Here is a 19,638-nt window from a genome sequence, read left to right on the forward strand (position 1 = left end):
GAGGTGTTTGACATGATTTAATGAATATGCTCCTCCCAAATGTTTGTTTAGAACTCCATTTTAACATAAAGGTATTTCAGCATTGCCAGAATTTAGCCAGAAGAGCAAATGTCCTCTCTAAAATGCTGATTTAGAGTTATTATACAATAAGATTTCTAGATGGACTGTATGTCACTTTTCTGACAGTGAAATTATATAGAATCATAAAATATATACATCAAGTGTTACAGCATGGTTAAAAAGCTGCTGATCAGAGATGCGTATGTAGGGGGTTGAAATTTGCAGACCGTGTGGAGACACAGGGCAGTAAATAGAGTGAAACCTCATGGTTGCGTTGCTTTATAATGTTTTCCAGCATGTCACCTTCCACATGCTGTTTATGAGTGTGTGTGTGTGTGTTTATTACGCAGGGGGAGGACGGAAGCAAAGCTTCACATGACCATAAAAACCATACGGACAGGAGAGCTGACCAGGTGTGAGAGTTACCACGACAACTACAAAGAGAGACGGAGAAACCTGTCCAGTGTTTACAGGCTGTTTGACGTCAGAGTGAGATTTGTAATCTGTGGAAACGAGGATGATACTGTTTAGCCAAAAATATCACTGCGTTGCCTGCTTTACATAAACATTTCGTCTTTTTTGAGAACTATGATCTTCACCGACCTATATATATATAATATTTTTTTTATATTTGTCTTTAAGAAAGTTTGTCTTTTTTAAGAACTGATCACCACCAATCTGCCATATATTTCTTGTAGCTCTGCAATGCAATGAAAATGCCACCGGTACAGTACCAGGTAAGGGAATCCTGTCAACTGGCGACTAACAGTATAATGTTTAGTGCAGTGGTTCTCAAACTGGGGGTTGTGGGCCCCTGGGAGGCCCCAAGATAGATCCAGGGGGACACAGATTTTGTGGCATTTTATAAAATATTGAAATTTGTCATAGATTTTATGCAACCAAACATCAGAAAAAAAGACCACCAACCAAAAGAACTGATGTTCCAGCATTGTATAGCTGAATACTTTTTTGGTTTAATTAAAATTTGAAATTTAAGATTATAAGGTTTTATTAGGGGGGCCGCAAAGCAATGCACCCTACACAAAGGGGACCTTACAACGAAAAAGTTTGAGAACCACTGGTTTCTGAGAACCTTATCACCATTGTGACCTTGAGCAAGCCTCAGCATGAGGGATTTGGTAAATAAATGCCACTAACAATTTACAAGTCATCAACATCTCCGTCTTTCTCTTTAAGAAATGCACACAACACACATGTGCTTTGCCATGTAGAAGCCAAAATGATTTGAATCGAAAAATGACTCCTTTCAGTGGAGATTCCATCATTAAAGAGGAGGTCTTTATGAAACTAGGGCACAAAAGAAATGGAACAAGAGAGAAAAACAGTAGGCTATGTGAGATAAAGTTACTTGTGAGAAAGATCTAGCAATAAGTAAAGAATTTCTCTGTATTAGGTTTCATCCCTATAACCCGTACTCACTTTCGTGAACCCAGCACTTGATCAGCACACTCGATTTCTCACCTCTTGAATTATGTCTCTTATCACTTCATAAACAAGGGAATGTAATCTGAAAGAGGCGATAATGTACCAATTTAGTACATTGCTTGGATTCAATGGAATCCATCTATGTAATCAGACACTGAATCATTATTTCCTCTAATGTTGTGTGTGTCTTATCCCCTAGTGAATTTATTGGAATTACATAGCTGGAAAGTTATTCAATCAGACAGGGAAGAGATGTCATTCAAGATGATGAGACATTTTTTTAAGTAATAGTTCACTCCAAAATTTCCTCACCCTCTTGTCACTTCAAACCTCTATGACTTTCTTTCTTCCGCAGAACACAAAAGAAGATATTTTGAAGAATGTTGTTAACTGGCCCCCATTGGCATTGGTTTTGTGTCCATATAACAGAAGGTAATGTGTGCCGGCGCTGTTCGGTTACATCAACTTTCTTCAAAACATCTTCTTTCGTGTTCTGCAGAAGAAAGAAAGTCATGAAGGTTTGAAATGACAAGAGGGTGAGTAAATGATGACAGAATTTTCTTTTTGGGTGAAAAGTTATTTTGTTTTAAACAGGATTGGAGAATGAATGAATGGATGAACCAAAAAAGTAACAAAAAATCTCTGATTATAATATACAGACCTGATTAATGTATTTACATTTTAAATTGTTATTGCCAAAATAATATTTTTCCTTCAGTTTACCATACAACGAACAAGATATTATTTTAGTTTGCAAAAAAAAAAAACATGAAGAAGTTTTGGCTTTGGCTAGGCGTTTGTGATCATTGAAAAATGTCATTATACATTTGTAGCTGGAATTCAGGTTTGCGTAATGGACAGGTAAGGTTTAACTGAATGTATTCAGTCCTCCATGTGCGTCAATGTCAGGAAAGCGTTCAGAAATCAACGCACCGTCACTTTAAATGAGGCGAAATGTGGGCGCAGCCAGCAGAGCAAAGAGCGAAAGTAGGGCGGGGATAATATGAATATGTATCAGTCTAGTTACCCCTTAGAGACACAACACAGATGAATGATACAGATTTGGAAGAAGCACGCACGGTTACTTCCCTTTAATCTAATCACGTCACATGTGTCCGACACTTGCACAGTAAGTGTAAATGGAGAGGCTGTAGACGCTCAGTGGATGAAGGCGTCCTGACAGTGCAGACGAGCGCAAGTCGCTTGAACGACACTTATTATACCGGTTGTGAGTTTTAAATTGGATTTCAGCAAGCCTGCAGCCTGCCTCACCTTTGAGATATTGTTTTTATTTTACTTTTTACACGCTTTAACTAAGCCAGAGCCGATATGGACACCATATTGGACAACTTCGCTTCGGAGAAACTTTTTCCTAATTCCAACCTGTTGGACCTAGAGGATCTGAATGAGAGCGATTTCTTATCCAATGTGGTACGTCAAGTCTTCACATCTTTCATTATTAGAATACACAGTCTGTTTTTACCAGCGAACTGTCGTAATAATTTCAATATGAATTTAACAGAAATCCTTATGTTTTGTGTCACTCTTTATCATATTAAACCCATTATGCAATTCTGAATTTCAGTTTTTATCACTAGACTGAATACATATTGTATCACTCATTAGTTATTATCAGCAATCGTAGTGTTTACAGACTATACACTATAAACTATAAATATACTCACTATAAATTCGTATGGAATATTTATTCTTGCAACATTGTTTTATTAAGAGAGTGTGTGTTACATAAGAAACATTTAGTTTGTTTAATCCCGTGTTTATTTGTCACACATATCTGGCATGTTGCGTTGCAAATGAAACATAAACAAGGTCAAGAGTTGTCAAGCTGTGAAGTTTGCCCAGCTGCACACAGATAGGAACACTTTAAACTTCAGCTTGGAGGGCGGGCGGAGATCGCAATCGAGCTGTTATTTGTCCAAGCAACCCATCCCCCCGCCCCCGTATACAACCACTAACCACGCCTGCATTTCGCGTCCAAACCACGCCCACATCGCTTCATCCTGCAAAGACCAGACTTAACAGTATAAACACTGTCTTCTGATAATCTCTAAAGTCACAGAAACTCAAGAATAAAAAATTTGCATGCCAAGTTTTCTGAGTAAAAGTTTCAACAAAGTCAACGTTTTTCAAATAAAAATTGCTTAAACCCTGTCAATTAAAACCAAATGTCTTGGGCCTTTCTCACACTCAGCTGCAGGATGTCTTTTGGTTTGATATGAGATGTTAACAAGAGTCAAAGCATCATTATACCCAATGAAAAATGTTTCCAAAACATAAAAATCTGATTAAGTTTACATTTCTAACAAATAAAATCACAAGTGTGAATGCAAGAAATGGCTTCCACAGATGTTCAAAAGTATCTGAGCAATGTTAAACTCTCTGTCTTTGCTGTGAGGTCAATTCTGTCTTACCATTTGGAATTTTTTGGTGTTCTGTAATGATCATCAGACTTTAATCAGGTCAGTAGGAAAGTCGAGCTAAATAAAAGACTGGATTGTAGGATGCGTTTGAGTTGAGCGATCCATGTGCATGTGATCCATTAGGATCCCCGGACACTTCTGCAGTTTCCACAGTGATTCAGTCGCTCCTATGGCCAATGCCTCTTACTGACACACATTCATCCTGAGGTTCTTTTAATCCATGGAGACAGAGAGACCAAAAGAAACATCACAAATGCGACTATTATGAAGCCCCGGCGAAACGAATCAGGAATGATGCAGCATCATCTTTGTTAGGGTGTCAGGGGAATCTGTAGACAAGGAAGGTATACAGAACTACCTGAGCTTAAATGCTATTCCCTAGAACACAATGTGAATGCCGGGTATTATATAATGCATTATGTATAATGCATCATACAGCACCTTCTACATGTTTATCTGTCTGTATGCTTTCTGTTTAAATTGAGGACCGCAGTGGACAGTCAGATGGATGAAAAGGGAAATGCTTAAGTGATGGCTGTCTGTGCTGTATGGCCTTCACGTATATTTGTGATTTGTGGTGGAGACCTTTAGATAAGTCTGTTAGGGTTTCTTACGAAGACCTTCTTTTCCTTCTTGCCATTCTGTCTGTTTTTCTCTCTCTGTCTGTTGTTGAGGGTATAATGGGTAGTATTCACTCCAGATGTCCCTCATTGAGTAACAGCTGTGCTCCAGTTCGCTCTGTAAGGACCTGACTGAGGGTAGAGGGATGACAGATAAAAGAGAGAGAGGCTTGTAAGTGAAGGAGACTCATTCACAGCTCATGATAGCTGTCTGTGTATGTGTGCATGAGCGTATGCATGCCACTGTGCTCCTGTGTGGGTGTGTGAATGGAGGTCTGTGAAAGACCACTCCAGACCCTCGCTCTGCCCCTTGGTGTGTGCGCGAGTGTGTGTGTGTAAGAAAGACACTGGCCCTTAAACGCTCACTGAATGACTCCCTTGTACCCTCAGAGAGGAAATTGTTAGCCCTGCTCCTTGGTTGCACACACACTTGTCGCTGACCTTAGGTTCAGATAAAAGTGCGTGTTTCTTCAGTTACTCTATTTTATTTTTAGATGCTGGTGGGTTACTCCATCACTGGGGTATATTTATCTAGAAACTGGAATTCCTCCACACTGTTATTCTGTGTGTGCATGTGCGAGTGTATGTGTGTGTTTGTGTGTTTAAATCCAGACTTTAGCATAATTGCATGGCTTGTGCTGAAGGGTGGAAATCAGTATGTCTCACTCTGCTGTGTGTTAAAGCTAAGATCACAGAGAAGATACGTGAACCTCAGCACAACTCAGGCTTTAATTATTTAAATAACTTCATATTATGTATCGTATAATGCAATGTAAGTCGCTTTGGATAAAAGCGTCTGCCAAAATGCATGAATGTAAATGTATTATATATCTGCTGTACTTCTGTAGTCTGTCCTTTATACAAAGGGCACTTGTGATTTTCTCTGTTGTTCTATATTTGTGAACTTCCAGCAGCCTTGGGTACAGACAGCATAATTCACTTCACGTCTCTCTCAGCCTAACAAAGCTGATTATTTGGATAAAAATGGATTAAAACTGGTTTATGTGAAAAGCTCTACAGAAACATATAAAGCCATTAGAAATAATATCTAGGTAGTCAATGAAATTGAATTCAGATGATTCATTCATACTTTCTCATTCCTTTTTGTATTATGCAGAGATGCTGACTCGATACTAACGTGTAGTGACGCAGATGATGTCTCATATCACACAAAAATCATCAGCATGCAAACTTGTGGGCATGGCTTGACATCATTTAACTGTCCATTTACTTTCCACATGAGTGGCAAAGACAAACCCGAATAGCGGGGGTGGTCTGAACCTTTTCTTTAATTTGTCTTCTAATGAGAAGAAGATGAGTCAGATTAAAGGCCATTCTTTGGCAGCACATTGCATATCTAAACTCCACAGAAGAAGAGAGCTGGAGATGCTATCTACAGGTTTGGCAGGTCCCACCTGTCCTCAGGGTTGTTTCTGCATTGCTGGTAGTTCTTGTACATCTTGTAAACTCTGAAGCCTGAAGGGCTCGCTTGCATGGAGGCCCACACGTATTATCTGAAGCGAAGCTTGATGCGTTTCATGTGTAGAAGACACATGCGAGTTGGCTTCTGTGCTGATCTGGGACACATTATGTTGAGTTTGCTGTGATGTGTAAGATGCGATTGAAATAATGAATTATGGTCTTTGATTAGTGCATGGAGTCTCAAGGATGAGGACTTGGAGTAGGGGGAGGTGAGGAGCATCTGGAGAGGCGGAGCGGCAGAATAAGCTACACATTCCTCTAGATGTTTCTCTCAGATGCACTGTACTTTAGTGCGTCACTCGAAAAAAAGATGGGTTATTTTCAACCCCGTGTTGGGTCAAAAATGGGCATAGCCGTTGGGTTGAGTAACCTAGAAAATGTTTAAATTTGACCCAACTTTGGGTTAAAACAAATTGGGTTTTTGATCCAATGCTGGGTTAAAGATAACCCAACATTTTTAGTGTTCTGCTTCTCCCCATAAAACTAGAAAAACATACTGTAAAGGATGAACTGCTAAGAGTTGTTGCATAATCTTCAGAATGATTGGTCAGACGACATTGGTAAAGGTAATGCTTCTTTAGTTTGTATAATTCCCAATATCTTTAAGTTTGATTCATCATAGCAGGCCTGTAATGTAAACCACTGAAATGAAAGGTAAAAGCTATTGACCGTTCAGTGTTTCCTCTCTGGTTTATTTGTTCCATTACTTTCATCACCATAATTTTATTTTATTCGTTCTATTTCTAATTCCCACACTAATTTCCCATCTAACTTTTGAAGTGATTCAGGTACACTGCGCAAAGTCTGTGAAGTTTCTTTCAGCCTGAGAAAGTTAAGAAATGGCCTAATGGAACAAATGTGAGGTATTTTGTATGTCATACATAGCTCACTCCTGTCGATTTCATAATAGCCTACTATTACGCAGCATTACGTTGCTCTGTAAAGGTTAAAATGTCTATTATTGGCATACCTTTTGCTGCAGATTTAACATGTGTTCACATGAGAGACAACAATAGTGAGAAAAGAGTTCATTGAGGTCTGCATTTAGGTGTGTTCTTACGTAAGCACGCATTCACGCACACAAAATAACAAAATAGGCAGTTAGCACATCGTGACATAAGGGTGTGTTTACTCCTGTCAAACCAGATCCCTCCCTTTTTTAAATGGCTGGATGTTTAACATAGTTTTTCAGTTTTTGTCTAAAATAAATTCTAGACAAACAGTTCATAATAGTGGCCGCTTACTGTTTTCACCCCTGCACACGCATGCGCCCTGTTATCACAAAAACTACATTTAATATGTTGTCTTAAACTAATCCTTATTGTCTCTCATCGGATTATTTCAACCGTCTTGATGTATTTTGGGCTCAGTTATATTACTGTGTGCTTCTGCTGTGGAGACAGTCAGGTAAGGGTCATGACGTCATGTTAGGAAAAATTTAAATGATTTGACATGTTTAACTGGTTTCATAACACCCCAGATTCATTATTCTTCATTCCTCTCCTCTTTTAGCAGCAGCTGAGGAGTTAGGTGACATGTCTGAACTTCTCCTCATCTCCAGGCACTTTTCTGTTTCTACTATTCGCTATCTCCTTCTCTATCTCGCTTTGTTTCCTGGGGGGCTGAAGAGAACAGATCTTCAGATGTTTCAGAGGTGACGGCCCAACGATCTGTTTAATGACCCCTTAAATTGTACAAGATTTAACCACCAAAATGAGGACACAGATGCGGTATTATAAATCTAAGGGTGTTGCTTCATTGCATTTGTAGGCACAGAAAACTCATTTGATTCGAGGAAAGTTTGCTGTTACCATACAGATACTGTATATATCAGTCGCTGTCTGGTTTACTTGCAAAAAGCCACACTCAAGGGGTCTGCACGTGTGTGTGTTTTGGACTTTCAACATTTGCACTAACAAATTGTATGTGTACCTGTCCTGCACATGTGAATGGTCATATTCTTACACACACGTCCCCCAATCTTAACAGTGTCTCACCCCTCAGCCTCCGAATAAACATGTCAGCTGGGTGTCAGTGTTTGCAGGAACATGACGTCAGCTTTCCCTGAGATCCATAACTCAGAAATCCCATTGTTTCCCAAGACTCTCTCTCTCTACTGAGGATGAAAGACCCAGATGATTCTGTTAATTACTTAATGACTTTTAATTCCAGGGAAGATTTGAATTCCCTTTAAAAGACAGAGATGTTTTCACTACGGTGAATAATGTGTTTTATTCCTATCACTACTAGATCTGTTAAGAACGAAAAGGCCTTTGTGAGTTTAGTATTAAATCATTTATTTTAAAACACTTGATTATTATCATAATAATTTAATAAGAGAATATATTAAAAGAGTCCAAAACTCCTCGACTCCCAGACAGACGAGACCAACCGCAGATATTCTTCTGCTTAAGGCCGTGTCGCCAATTTAGACTGGCAAAATTACAGAGTGCAGGGAGCCGTCTGAAACACGGGGGGATGGGGAACACATCTGGGAGACCTCCTCTCTTCCCAAATTGCAACAGTAGCATAAAATAGAGGGTAGTTACGGGGATTCCTTGCTTCCCAGGATATCCCTTTTACTTCTGTTAAATCCTTTTTGGCCTCCAGTCACATACTAAGACTCTTCCATTCTTTCTTTTTATTTTGTCTACATCTCTTTTGCTCTCTGCCACCTACTCTTTCACCTAGAGAAGAGCTTGTCTGGTTCTCAGTGGCTCCTGTCTAGAGGTGGGGCTGAAGCCCAACTGCCTCCTGTGGTCACGGTTCTTTTGCTCTGTGGCTAAGAGCAAACCTTAAGAAAGATCTGGAACTAGAATTAAGAAACCAGCAGAAATGAGAAGGGGAAGGGACCTAAGTTATGTACATATAGAATGGAAGAGGAGGGAATAGAAAAGAAGAATAAAGAAATAAAGAGAGAGTGAGACAGAGAGAGAGAGAGAGAGAGAGGGTGAAAGGGAAAGAGGGAAGTAGTGGAGCACAGGTCTGTAGAAGAGAGCAGGAACTACAGTAAAACCTCATGTGCAGACTTTAATTTCAAGACATCACTCCACGGATATAGAAGTCTTTAAACAGTGCAGCATATTTTTAAGTTGTTTACATGGACAGCAAAGAGAAAAAAAGCCTTCTTTTAAATGTTTAGTATAGATCCGGAGATATAGGTTTGACTGTGGTGTTTGTGTCTGCAGCTGTAAACCTGAAGCCATGCCTGTAATCTAAATCAGCCCTCACCTGTGCACACCTGCAAAGGCCCGGCTCTCTCACCTGCACACACTGCACCCATCCCCCCCTCTCTTACATGTCTGGCTCATCACAAATGCCGAGTCGATCGTAATGAGCTTTAGTTCAGGCCTGTCCTCCCTGACCCATCACAGATCTCTCGCAGCTGCCAGCTGGAATCTGAGCATATGAACTGACTTTAAAGCGCAGATGTGCTGGAGAAAATATGACTTTTAAAAAATGCATCCTAACTCCACACTGACACATGAAAGATTCCGTCTGTCATATTTAGGGCATGATTCAGTGTAGAATATTTCATGCATGCAAGCTCAAATAATTTAGATGTCTTAATGAGTAAGAAATGATCAGTTGGTGGAAGCTGATATTTATATTTCACACGGGAAACAATATTTTAATTTGCATTACACTATAGTGACTAGTGTAAACTTTAAACATCTGCTAAATCCAACATCAGTTGAGGGATTCCTTCTGGTATGCTCATTTATTTCTGCCTCAGTTTTGCCACACTGAGAATTAATCTTCTAGTTGTGACTCATTGTTCTCAGAAAACCTCTTCTGCTCAGCAAGAGACACATATTCCCAAACATTGTGGCTTTGGCTTTTTTCCAAATTCCAGTGCTGCTCAACGATTTTATCACCATATTTAATTTTCCAATGACGAAAGCATTATATTCACACTGCCTAGCCGCTCCGTGCGCACCCTGCACACCAGCTCTAAAATGACAAGCCCTCTCCTCATTTACATACTGCGCTCCGATTGGCCGGGGTGCAGTTGGAATAAGGGAATGGAATGCAATGAGTCGAGCAGGCGTGCAGTTTACCAGCCCGCTCAGACCCGGACTTGACCCAAACTTTACTTGAAGAAATGGATCAGTTGGAAAAAAAGGGCATTGCTCAGCCTGCACGCACATGCTGTGGTTCCTTTAACAAACCAGGAATATTTCAATGACAGCGTCTGCAAGAATCATTACTAAATTGAATAACAAAACAAACTAATTTAACTTGTTAAATGTGTGTAGCTTTAAACTTTTTGAACCGTTTTCAACCGTTGTCTCTAATCTCTTTTCTTTGATATCTGAGCTCACTGAAAGCATAGCATAGGAGGAAATGAAATTCCCCTGTTAGTGTGTATGTGTGTGTACCTGTTAAGGACTTCTTCAAATATTAAAATCCTTGTCCTGCTCAATAGAGCAAATTAAATCATTAAGTAGATTTTATCGATTAAAACTCAGACAGCGCTAGTAAAGCACAGACAGATGTCACAGAAAGAGCTGAAGAAGACCCAGCTGCACAGGCAATGTGTAGTGCACTGAGTTGACTGCATTTGAAGTGTGTGGTTGTGAAGTGTTTGAGAGGTGAGAGTCTCTTAAAGGAAGAGTTCACCCAAAAGAAGTCGAGAGGTATGACAAAGTTGAAATATGAAGAGGCAGACCAGTTTTTATGTCCTAAAATCTGACCATAATGAAAACGACACAGTCTTCAACCTTTCTGCACATTCACTGATGGTATTAAAATGAAAATAACTGAAGTTCTTTAGAATTCTGGAACTTTCCATCTGCCTCTGAGGAGCCTTCCAGATGTGGAATTTCAGACCTCTTGCATCAGCACCCCAGCATTGCATCATTACCATTGGCTCAGTGAGGTCAAGCAAAAACCAGACAGACACTTTGTACATAACTTTTAACTGACACTTGTCAAAACACTCAGACTGTTGCGATAATGCAATGTATACAGAGACCACACAGACAGGTCTGAAGCACTCAGGTTATGCCGAGGCTCCTTTATGTTATCTTGTCATATTAATGAAGGATTAGTTTTGTTTAAATTTTACTGCAAGACCACACCAGACACAATGCAACAAGTTTTTGGTGACAAATAATTGTCTGAAAGTGATACTGCTGGACATGTGGCAGAAGATTTTTGACGTTTTTGCAGCGTTCCATACGGGAACTGAATTTCACCATTTCTTCATTTCCCAAACCATAAAATGTTCCTGTTAGATATCACATAAAACAATATATCAAATCAAAACATAAGAACCGTGAACACAAAATGTTACATTTATTCTAAAAGCTGACAAATGTAATAATTTAATAAAAAGAATTCTGTTTTTAAACCATATTGGAAAAGACATCAAATGATGCTTCGCATTGCCGTCATTGTTTAAACTGCCCATACTGTAGTACTGTAGTAGAACAAAATCCATGCCTGATCTTAAGTGCTATTAGACTTTTTGAAAAAATTATATTTATTATAGACAACCTAGCCTTGGTTTTTACAGTTGATGTGAGTTTACTCAAACAGGTGAAATATCACCATCTGTCCAGATTAACATATTAACATCTGCTCTTCAGATCCAGTAGCATGAAAGTTTGACGAACATCAAAGTTTGAGGGTGGGACTGTGTATTTTATTTTATTATATTCCACCGTGGTAATTAAGCTTGTCACTGACGGTAGGAGAGCTGCGTCATTTCACAATCCCCATCATCAGGGTGTTCCCAGGATGTCATTCAACAAACAATAAGGATAACCGCCATCGCAGGTTTATTTCCTGTTCCTCTGATTCTTTAGCATCCATATCGCATCCAACAAGTTTTACCAGATACCACGCTACACGAAGCCATGCTCAGTACATGTAATAACTACAATACTTCTTTTTCTTCGAATCGTCATTCTTTGCCTTTCAGGTTAGACTGGGATGGCCAGAGTAAACATTTAGAATAGCTTTAGAATAGCTTAGCTCATGGCCAGGGGTTAGTGTGGGAATTCATACAGGTGAAAAGAATGGAAACCTGCAGCGCAGCAAAGAGCGTTTTGTAGAATGTGTGCACGTGTACATTCATGTGATTATATACAGAACATGGCATTCGGTTCATTTACTTAAAGCTCTACAGGTGTGTCATTCACACACCTGTCCTGGATCACCAGGATGTAAACATTATCAGGTCCTCACACACCTTCGTCACACCCCTCTCAACAAACACACTCTCACAACCTCCTGGAAAGAATTATGTATGTGCACAGACACACACAAACTCACATTCTACAACAACGTGCATTCTAAACGCACTTGTGTATGAAAGAATGCACACCGCATGTTTGATCTCCCTTTCTTTGTGCCAAACACACTTAAATGACAGGTAGACTGGCTTTTAAGAGTTAGCTATATTTATCATATCTTGAGATGTTATTTGGGTTGGTCTGCTTATCGTGTTATAACAGGAGTGGGATGAGTTCAGCAACTTAGAGACAAACAAAGACCTTCATATCTTTTCACTCTAGTATTGTCATTCTACAAAAGACCCTTATTAAAATGCTTTTGTTTTGGTGGTCTCTCCCCAGCATTTCTCAGAGCAGATGGAGGACTTTTCCAATGACCTTTTCAACAGTTTTTTTGACGATCATCTGTTGGCGGAGAGGAACCCGTTGTTGGATATGGACCTGGACCCTCCGAACCCTGACATCCAGGCAGAACACAGTTACTCTCTGAGCGAGGACTCTGCACCACAAAGCCCATCCGTACCCATCAAATCAGACGATGATGCAGGTTAGCAAAGACCTCTTGTGTTTTCTTAACCTTTTAATTCTGTCTAGACACCTCTAACTCTTTTTCCATCCACACAGAGACAGAGCGCATCCATGTGATCATACACTGTATCACCCCAAGGTTAAGAGAACATTTTAGAGTCTATTCAAAGTGACAGCGATCAACACCTTTAGTTTACTATTGAATCTCTGTTTTGTTTCTCTGTGTTGCTCTCTCTCTCTCCGTTATCTCCTGGAGCACCCGTGCAGCACAGGGTTCCTTGACAACGCTCAAGCCAAGAGCTCAGTCTACCATAGGAAGCTGGGAATTCCAGGAAGACAGCCAACACTCACACTAGCTCACTCTTTCTGTCCGTCTGTCTTTCTCGCTCCCTTTCCCACACACACCACGATCAGGCCGGGGATCCGTAGTCATGCATAAAATGAAAAAGGAGTCTGGTTTCCAGCTTCAGATGGAGAATAGGTGAAGAAATGGGGAGGGCTGTCTCAGAGAGTTGCATCATCCTGAACTTGAGTTGACTGCGTGAGATGTGTGTGCAGCCTGCGGCTCCTTTCCAGCAAGGATTTCAATACCAAAGCTTAGAATAGAACTACATTTAGGATCAGTTTAAAGAATTCCTGTTTCTATCACGACCCTGTTGAAAAAACCAGCATATGGTGGTTAGGTATTTCTGGAAGCATGGTAGCTGGTTTGAGCTGGTTTAAGCTGGTCCTGAGCTAAGGACCAACACATGACCAGCTTAAACCAGCTCAAACCATGGGACCAGCTTAAACCAGCTACCTTGCTTCAAAACATACCTAACCGCATATGCTGTTTTTTTCAACAGAGAAGGCTGGGATTCGAACTGACTTTGGAGAACCTAAATGACCACAGTGACTTTACAGTTGATGTTTCAGCGTTGTGCGATATCCCCTCTGACCCATAAACCTGCCCCGGTCTGTGGTATTAAGGTTGTGAGGGGCAGTTAAAGTGGGCACTGGCTGATTCACTACTTTGTCTCCTGTTGCTCTGCAGTAACTTTAAAGCCGCTAATGAGCATCGCTCTTCCGTCTCCTCCGGTCTGCAGTCGCCTCACTATGGAACCTGCTGTCCCCTTAGACATCAAAGCCTTACAGTGCCCTATAGGCATGAGCCAGTGGAGATTGGCTTCTCTTGGGTATTAACAATAATAGGAGGAATGTGTGGAAATTTTTAATGTAAAATTACTTTGGATCAAAAGTAGTATGAGCCATAAACTGTGCCTGAAAACATTGATTAAAGGGTTAGTTTACCCAAAAATGAAAATTGTGTTATCATTTACCCACCCTCATGCCATTCCAAACCTGTGACTTTTTCTGCATAACGCAAAAGAAGATATTTTGAAGAACATTGTTAACCAAACAACACTGGACCATATTGACTTCCATCATATGGTCACAAAACCTTCTTTTGGACACAAAATGTTCTTTCATATTCTACAGAAGAAAGAATCATATACAGGTTGAATAAACGATGACAGAATTTTTATTGTTGGGTTGACCAGCAAGACATCATTGAACAATCTCACCAGCTACATTGTGCACAGCTATGCTGTTCCTTCTGTTAGACCATCGCAAACAGATCATGATGACCCCTCTGATATATACGTCTGTGAAAGAGTCCCTTTTAATTAACTCGAATCACATTTGAAAAAGCCGTTGAGGCGACTAATCCTTTTTGACAATAGAGAATGTGCGTAAGAGTGTGTTTGCTTTAGCGCATGCTGTCAGTTAAGAGTCTCTTATGTTCTATCTGCTGTATTGAGTTGATGGTTTGGCCACTTTCACACAGGTTCCCCACAGGCAGAGGGCTTGAAAGTGTAAAATCCAGCGTTCTCCTCCAAAACATTAGTGCTCCTAAAGAGCTTTTTCTCTCCTGTTGTAATCAGACTCCTGCTGATATCCTTCCCCAACAGATGACTAACATGAAAAACCTGCCATCCTCCTTTACAAGGCCGCATAATGTTTTATCGATCCTGCGGTGGAGCCCGCAAACAAATGTTACAGAGGGCAGCGTGATAACAAGGCTTTCACTATATGCCCTGCGTTCTTCCTCTTTGAAGCGTGCAGACGTGTAGAGCTGTTTTTTAGCCACCCCTATATGCTTCTGCTCACCTAGAGTGGCGTTTGTGTTAACATTATAAAGAGAAGCTGGTTTGCATTTACCTTCATTAGCTGTGTCTGTTCACCTCACCGGCATCATAACAGCCTCCATAAAAAACTTCCTTTCATGGGGTCTGAAGTGTGATATTTGTCACTTTAATGAAACATTTACTCTTGGAGGTACATTTTAAGACCCTTTGGTCCATTAGGACCCACATACATTACATGACAAAATGTCTTAAATCTACAAAACAAATAATTGACTTATTCAGGTTTTGTTTTTATATTCTTTATAACTATTTTATATAGTTTTGGGGAGATTTTTGATACAAAGAATACAGAAGTTACAGATCCCCCGTTTCAAGCATCACTATAATTTCTACAAAAAGTAAATACAACATTTTTTATTTATTTGGTTTCATTTGTAAGACAAACATATGTATCTCCCCAGATTCTGAGGGGATGTGGTCGTTCAGTCAGGATCTCACAGCCATCCTAGTGAAACAGGAGCCAAGTCTGATGTCTGAGAACAGCCCTGAAACAGCGCCCCCTCTGGTTAACACCAGCACCTGCTCACAACCTCTTACTCTTGCTCCACCACCACAGAGGAACCAGACTGGGGACAAGGTATGAGAGCAAATTATTACACTATTAAAAACGGTTGTGTTAAAAACAACACAATCCATGTTATTTCTGTGTATGAAAAATTACACTGGTAGTCAAAAGTGCCCCAGAACTGTTCCTACATTCTTCAAAAGACACTTTTGTGTTTAACCGAACAAAGACATTTATTAAAGGTGCCCTTCCCCGTGATGCCAATTTTCAAACTTTAGTTAATTGTGTAATGTTGCTATTAGAGCATAAACAATATCTGCAAAATGATAAAGCTCAAAGTTCAATGCCAAGCGAGATATTGTATTTAACAGAATTTGCTTTTCAAGGACTACAGGAGATTGTAAACATTTGACTGAGCTGCGCGCTTAATTACTTTCACTTTCATCACAGTCCTACAGCTGGTAATAAGAATTCTGCTACACACATTCTAAGATAACCAACCATCAAATAACAGCTTCCATGACTGTAACAACGGCTGTGAAAGCTGTTGTGTGCATTACACTGATATTGTGTGTGCGCATACCTCTAAAACACTTGTATGAAACATCCTTTGAAGTCCTGCTTGCAAATGTCTCCTAGTCAATCTGCTTGTTTTATTATCCAACTCGGGTCCAATATAAAAAGGCAAAACTAACACTTCTGTTATTAGTGTTAATATACTGTATATAACCACTAAGACACATGCTCTAAGTGGGGAACCAATCACGATAGACAGTCTGAGCGTTTCGGAAGGAGGGATTTTATATAGACCGGAAGAAATCCAGTCGTTTTGATAGAAGAGGGACAGCGGTGAACAATAGACTTGAAATATGTGGAATATAAAGCGTTTTTTGAAATTAGAAACATGAACATCCACTGTTAAACACCCAAAAAAACATAATCAAAGCCTCAAAAACAGCAAAATAATTTTTATTTTTGGGTGAACTGTTCCTTTAAGTCTGTGCATTTCAGTGATTCTACTGTATGTAAGCTAGTGTAACACCAGGCATCTTGCATCCTATTGTGTAGTTACACCACTAATGTAAAGAAATGACTTAAAAACATTTCAGTTAAAGTTGCAATGTGGGATTTTTACCGGCCACTAGTGGTGAGTTTGAGAATTGCAACCAATCTCTCAGTCCTGCTCACCCCTCCCTTTCGAAGCACGATGGTGGCCGCCAAAGTTTTAAATGATATCGCCAGCTGAGAGTACATTTACACGATAAAAAAACTGAAAGGTTTTTCCTTCGCATTTTTGAAAAGTTTTAGGTACACACGACAGCGTTATCAAAATAATCTGCATTTACATGGATCTGGGAAAACAAGTAAAAAACGATGTATTATGCATGCCAGGCCAGTGGATGGCGATGTTGCGGTATAAAGAAACCCTACGTGCTTGCGCACATCAGCATAAACTGTTTTAATCTAAAAAGCGCACTTTGTTGGCGTGTATGTGTGTTTATTGTAGTTTGCATATAAATACTATGTCCCCGCTTGTCGTAGTGGTGTAGTAAATCTACTTTTTGCTGGAGAAATAATAGTAAGTGTCACGCGGCACAATCATGCAGCATGGAGGTCGCCATTATTGTTTGGGGAATACTCGCGCATGCCTACAGACTGAATGCGTAATACGCATGCATATGACGACATCGTTTTTGGAAAACGCCGCCTTCAGAGTTAACGCAGAAACGATAATCCCGTCGTTTTGAAAAACTTGCACTTTGAGACCCGTTTTCAAAAGTTGACAACGGTCGTGTAAAAGGCCTCTGAGACAGGAGATAGTAGCCATTCAAGCAACGATGATTCTTTACAAAGGTAAATAAAGAAAATATAGGGTTTGGGCCGATAGACGATGCCACCGTCCATTGCCGATGGCTGACAGACATCACAAAGTTGAGCCGTGATTCCAACAAATGTTTCACTTTCATCACGTGACTCTCGCTGCTGCAAATCATGTTGTTAACAAATATGAACCAGGGGCATATATAGACGACGCGTGTCTGTGCAGCATGCATTGTATAAAGACGCGCCTAACTTTATAACGCCGCAGGGCGATGTCATCGTCCATTGCTACTGTCGCCCAACCCTAAGAAAATATATTAACGTAAACAACCATTTAACCTGTATGCTTTTGAAAAAGTTATTGTTACATTTCTATAATTGTGTCAGTGTTTTATTCGCTGATTTTAGTTAGATTTCTTGCGTGCTACAACATATATACGAAACGCACTTTGTAGAGCTGTTTGTTCGTTTAGGGCTACATTAAAAAACATGGCGGCGTAACATTGCGTATTCCATGCATGTAGGCCCGCTCAGTATGTAGAAAAAATAGCTTATTCTAAGGTAATACAAACATAACGGTTCATTACGTAAGGTCTTTATACACCTCTGAAGACATAGTTTTGTATGTTATATTGCATTTCTGTCAATAGATCCTCCTAAAAATCCCACAATGCTCCTTTAAAAGCTTGTTTCATTAGTCATGCGTTCATATTTTCACATCCACTGTAACGATGCTTTTTTTTGAGTGGCAAACACTGGATCTAATTGAAACTGAACTGTTTGTAATGATCCTTGCACACACTGTGGACCAGAGGGACCATTGTGTTAGAACCACAAAGAGATACACACATGCATCATGTGCTCTTGCTCAGCTGGCTGCTCGCTCCAGTTCTCTGCCGGGTGGAACATGTTCGCAGCTCGAGCGTGTGAAGGTCTGAACTCATTGAAGCAGAGGGATCAGCTCCAGCAGCATCAGTTTTGAGTTGAGAGAAGATTAGTTCTATGTGCAGATCTGGCAGCAAACTCGATTTAAGCATCCGAGCCACGGAATCGTTCTCTCCTCTCTCTGACTCCAGCTAACACGCACCAGACTTTACGCCAGCTCCTATAAACCCTCTCCAGGGAGCAGACCCATTGCGGCCGTTTGAAGATACAGTACCTGTCAACAAAATAAGCAAACACGCAGAACAAGACTTGAACATTCTTTGCTCAAAATTAACAACAGGGTTTTGTCAAGAATAACTTGGCTAGAGGAAATCATATTCAGGATGGAAGGGGTTATATAAGCACAAGTGCTTTATTTAGGAAGAGCAGCAAGACACACACACATGGCGTAAAGCTGTTCTGACGTCCCACTGGGATCTGCCGGACTGTCGGTGCAGCTGTACTAGAGAGCGTCCTCACAGCGAGACCGCCTGCCACAGGAAGAGCAGACAAACACAAACCATATAAAACATAGCGTTACAAACTGACGCGCCATAATAACTATAATTCATGATCTGCATATACAGTATTACATAATCCTTGAGCCATGCATTGAAACCTGTTTGAGGCCACCTTGGAACCAAGAAAGAAGTCCAAAATCTTGTTCCAACTAAAACAGTATATGACCTGATTTAGCTATAGTTTAATTTTAATGAAGATTGAAGGGTGGAAAGTACATTAGCTTTTTAAAGGATGTTTTCTTAGGCTCTTTGGAAAGATTCTAACTAATGCGTATACACAGTTTATTCGCATCTGTAGCTTCTTACACGTTTGTGTTTGTTCAGAGATGGAACATTAAAAGACATAATGGTCGATCCATAACACAGCAGCTCTGTATTAGACAGTTACTTTTAGATTTGACAGTACATCTAGTTCCTGAAAATGAAACACCTTGGCATACCTGGAACCATATTCTACATATTCTCATTGTTAAACTAGAGCAGGGGTTCCCAAACTTTTCAGCCCACAACCCCCAAAATAGCAGTTCCAGTGACTCGAGACCCCCACTGTCCTCGGAGGTGGTTACAGTATACAAACGCTGGTCTATCTAAACACACGCATAATGACAACACAAAAGAACACAGTCGAACATTATATTATTTTATAGTCATTTACTCATTACTTTACTTGTTGTTATACATAAACAATGAACTATTACTACAGATGGTCAAATTTCATCAAACTGATTCAAATGCTGATAGATGTCCTATTTATGCAAACAGAAGTCTCTTTTTGTACCTGAGATCGACGGCCTTTCTGACTGTGGCGCTTCTCCGCCCTCCTCCGCTGGTCTCCCTGATTTGTCTTTGGTCGATATTA

At 40.1% G+C, this 19,638-nt stretch overlaps 1 protein-coding gene across 2 annotated transcripts in view; it reads left to right on the forward strand.

Moving 5' to 3' along the window:
* Positions 1 to 2,569: 2,569 nt before the first annotated feature.
* The window catches only part of creb3l1 (cAMP responsive element binding protein 3-like 1), a 29,736-nt gene continuing 12,667 nt past the window's right edge, over positions 2,570 to 19,638 (forward strand). For both annotated transcript variants that reach the window (XM_057345119.1, XM_057345128.1), the window contains exons 1-3: positions 2,570 to 2,937; positions 12,634 to 12,838; positions 15,410 to 15,585. In XM_057345119.1, the coding sequence (XP_057201102.1) occupies positions 2,836 to 2,937; positions 12,634 to 12,838; positions 15,410 to 15,585 (483 nt within the window). In that variant the 5' untranslated portion in view covers positions 2,570 to 2,835. The remainder of the gene's footprint in view (positions 2,938 to 12,633; positions 12,839 to 15,409; positions 15,586 to 19,638) is intronic.

This window comes from Triplophysa rosa, linkage group LG1, assembly GCF_024868665.1.
Source record: "Triplophysa rosa linkage group LG1, Trosa_1v2, whole genome shotgun sequence".
NCBI lineage: Eukaryota > Metazoa > Chordata > Actinopteri > Cypriniformes > Nemacheilidae > Triplophysa > Triplophysa rosa.